Source organism: Nannobrachium achirus, assembly GCF_963921795.1.
Source record: "Nannobrachium achirus genome assembly, chromosome: 1".
Classification (NCBI taxonomy): Eukaryota; Metazoa; Chordata; class Actinopteri; order Myctophiformes; family Myctophidae; genus Nannobrachium; species Nannobrachium achirus.
The window spans coordinates 47,408,569-47,411,389 of record NC_137810.1 but is presented as its reverse complement, the minus strand read 5'-3'; the positions used below and the strand labels follow the sequence as shown (position 1 = coordinate 47,411,389).

Genomic DNA, 2,821 nt, shown 5'->3' with positions numbered 1-2,821 from the left:
TTTCGATCCCAGGTAAAAATACAAGTTATCATAGCAACTTTAATCACTTGAACGCCATTTTTGGCATAGAGTTTTGGTGTAGAGGGGGGAAAGAGCAGACTGAGTACAGAGTGAAAGGTCAAGTTTGTTAAGTATTGACGGTTCAAGTGGTTAAATATCTGAAAACACAAATTGACTTGAATCCAAAATACACTGATGATCGTGCTGTCAAACAATGAAACTATATGGAATCTATTAACATGTTGTGGGGGTCCCTGCTTCATCTCTCTCTCAACTAAGGGGTCCTCGGCCTGAAAACGTTGAAGACCACTGGTCTAGAGGGTTTAAGTGGTTGGGGCTCAGCGTCTGTTAATCCTATAGGGTTGCACAAAGACCAAACAAATCCTGACAACACAAAGGCAGTCAAGAACCTAACTGGCGTTGCACAAGGCAACGTGTATCAACGGCCACTTAAAGCGTGTCAGACAGGGAAGCTCGGGTGGCACAGTGGTACAGTAAAGTGCCTGCCGAGTGCCGACCACAGCGGAGGTTGTGCGTTCGAATCCACAGTGGTGCATCCGGCTTCGTCGAGTGTCTATCCAAACACAATTAGACCGTACGGGCTGGGGCGGCACCTGTCAGCAGGGAGTGTTGTGTGGGAGGAGTGGAACGAAGGCTCTAAGTCCTCCCGGTGGGGGCTCCTCACTGGCAGGTGAGTAGGAAGAGCAGGTCTGAGGAAGAGCTTTGCGCTCGAAATGTTACAGATTCTTCAGTGCAATAAGGAGGAGCCATCAGTGTGTGAGCGTTTATTTATTCTTCTATATACTGTTCGTTGCTCAGCACCTGCCCAAACTTGGGTTGGGGATGTCGGTTCTCTCTTTCTAGGAGGAATCAGTTGGCAAAACGACTAAATTGGGGAGAAAAAAGGGGTAAAAAGTAAAAAAGCAACAAAAAAGGAATAGGCTCAATATCTAGCATTTCAGCACAATCTCTCTCTCTCTCTCTTTCAGGGCTCAAGGGGAAGGTGGGCCCTACCGGTAAGATCGGCCTGCGTGGCACCCGCGGCCCCGGGGGCAAGCTGGGCCCCTCGGGGGAGAGCGGAGACACGGGTCCGCTCGGGGCCCCGGGACAGCTCGGAGAGAAGGGCGACAAGGGCGGTCGCGGGCCGGCGGGCGCGGCGGGCGTCTGCCGCTGCGGCAGCCTGGTGCCCAAGGCGGCCTTCTCCGCGGGCATCACCAGCAGCTACCCACAGGAGAAGGTCCCCATCCGCTTCAACAAGGTGCTGCTCAACGAGGGCGGCCACTATAACCCGCAGACGGGCAAGTTCATCTGCGCCTACCCGGGCATCTACTTCTTCTCCTACGACATCACACTGGCCAACAAGCACCTGGCCATCGGCCTGGTGCAGAACGGCCAGTACCGCGTCAAGACCTTCGACGCCAACACGGGCAACCACGACGTGGCGTCAGGATCCGTCGCCCTGTTCCTGAGCCCTGAGGACGAGGTGTGGCTGGAGATCTTCTTCCACGACCAGAACGGCCTGTTCGCCGACCCGGGCTGGGCCGACAGCCTGTTCTCTGGCTTCCTGCTGTACGCCGACACAAACTACCTGGACTCCCTGGCAGATGACTATGCGTAGATACCAACTACCTGGACTTAATTATAGCACAGTGGTTCTCAACCTTCTCAGGTTGTGACCTCCAAGATAATCATATTTTAACTGGGGACACCTCCACCCTGAGGAGCACTAAGAGTTGAGGAATTACACTTTGTATAACACGGTTCTATTATGAAAATAGCAGATCTACATGCTCACAACGCTTCCAAAATAATTTGGGGACCCCCTAGGGGTCCCGACCCACAGGTTGAGAAACAGTGCTCTAGCAGAGGACTAATAGATACCAACCTCCTGGACTCTGTAGCATTGATTGATTGATTGATTGATTGATTGATTGATTGATTGATTGATTGAAGAATGTATAAGAAGTTTGCATAGGAAAAGGTATACAGTTTCATGACAGTACAGTTCACTGGTACACGGTCAACTAAAAGATACTCCCAAAAAGGCCTATGGCTCATTGCTTCAATTGAGGTCCTTTAAAAAAAAAAAAACTCATATAACATTGCATGACAGTCAGATAGAACACAGTAGGCCTACTATGCAGAAGATATAAAAAATATGTGTGAAACAATAAAGAATCAGAGGAATATGCATAGATAGTACTGTGCCAACTGCCTGGATTCTCTAGCAGAGGACTATGCATAGAGAGTCAGGGGTCGTTGCCATGTTGGCTTGTGTGGTGGACATTTTTTGTCAAAAGGTTTTGCCACAGGTAAACAAAATGAGCGGACAATAATATTACCAGAACACATGAAGTGAAGCCCTGAATGACCATAATAGGTCTGTAACTCTGAGAGTGTACAAATGGGTCCATATGGTTAATTTGTAGTTTTTGTACACTCTTGTACACTCTCAGTTACTGTATGGGGATCCTTACAAATACAATGTTTGAGAACCACTATAGAGGACTTATAGTGTCTGTCTGATATATTGCGCATATATTAAGCCCATATTTGGCAATGCCCATACATGGATGCTCCATATGGCCAAGACAGAATTAATTTGCAAGACTGCTGACTATCATCACCTGGATCTCCATATATGAAGATCACGACACTGACCTCATCAAACCCTGGATATCCATACATGGAGACGACTGGATCATATATGGAGCTGGTCATTACCTCTACATCTGACCTCACGGACTCCATATATGGATATAGCTGACCTGTTCTGACATCATAGTGATGACTCGATCAGCACAGCAGAAGGGAATACCTG

General features: G+C 48.5%; 1 protein-coding gene across 1 annotated transcript in view; it reads left to right on the top strand.

Moving 5' to 3' along the window:
- c1qtnf7 (C1q and TNF related 7) overlaps window positions 1-1,618 on the top strand; it is a gene marked incomplete at both ends in the record, with an annotated part of 4,684 nt that extends 3,066 nt beyond the window's left edge. Inside the window, one exon of the mRNA XM_080721250.1 lies at window positions 990-1,618. Within this exon, the coding sequence (XP_080577376.1) occupies window positions 990-1,618 (629 nt within the window). The remainder of the gene's footprint in view (window positions 1-989) is intronic.
- Between the last annotated feature and the right edge of the window lie 1,203 nt (window positions 1,619-2,821).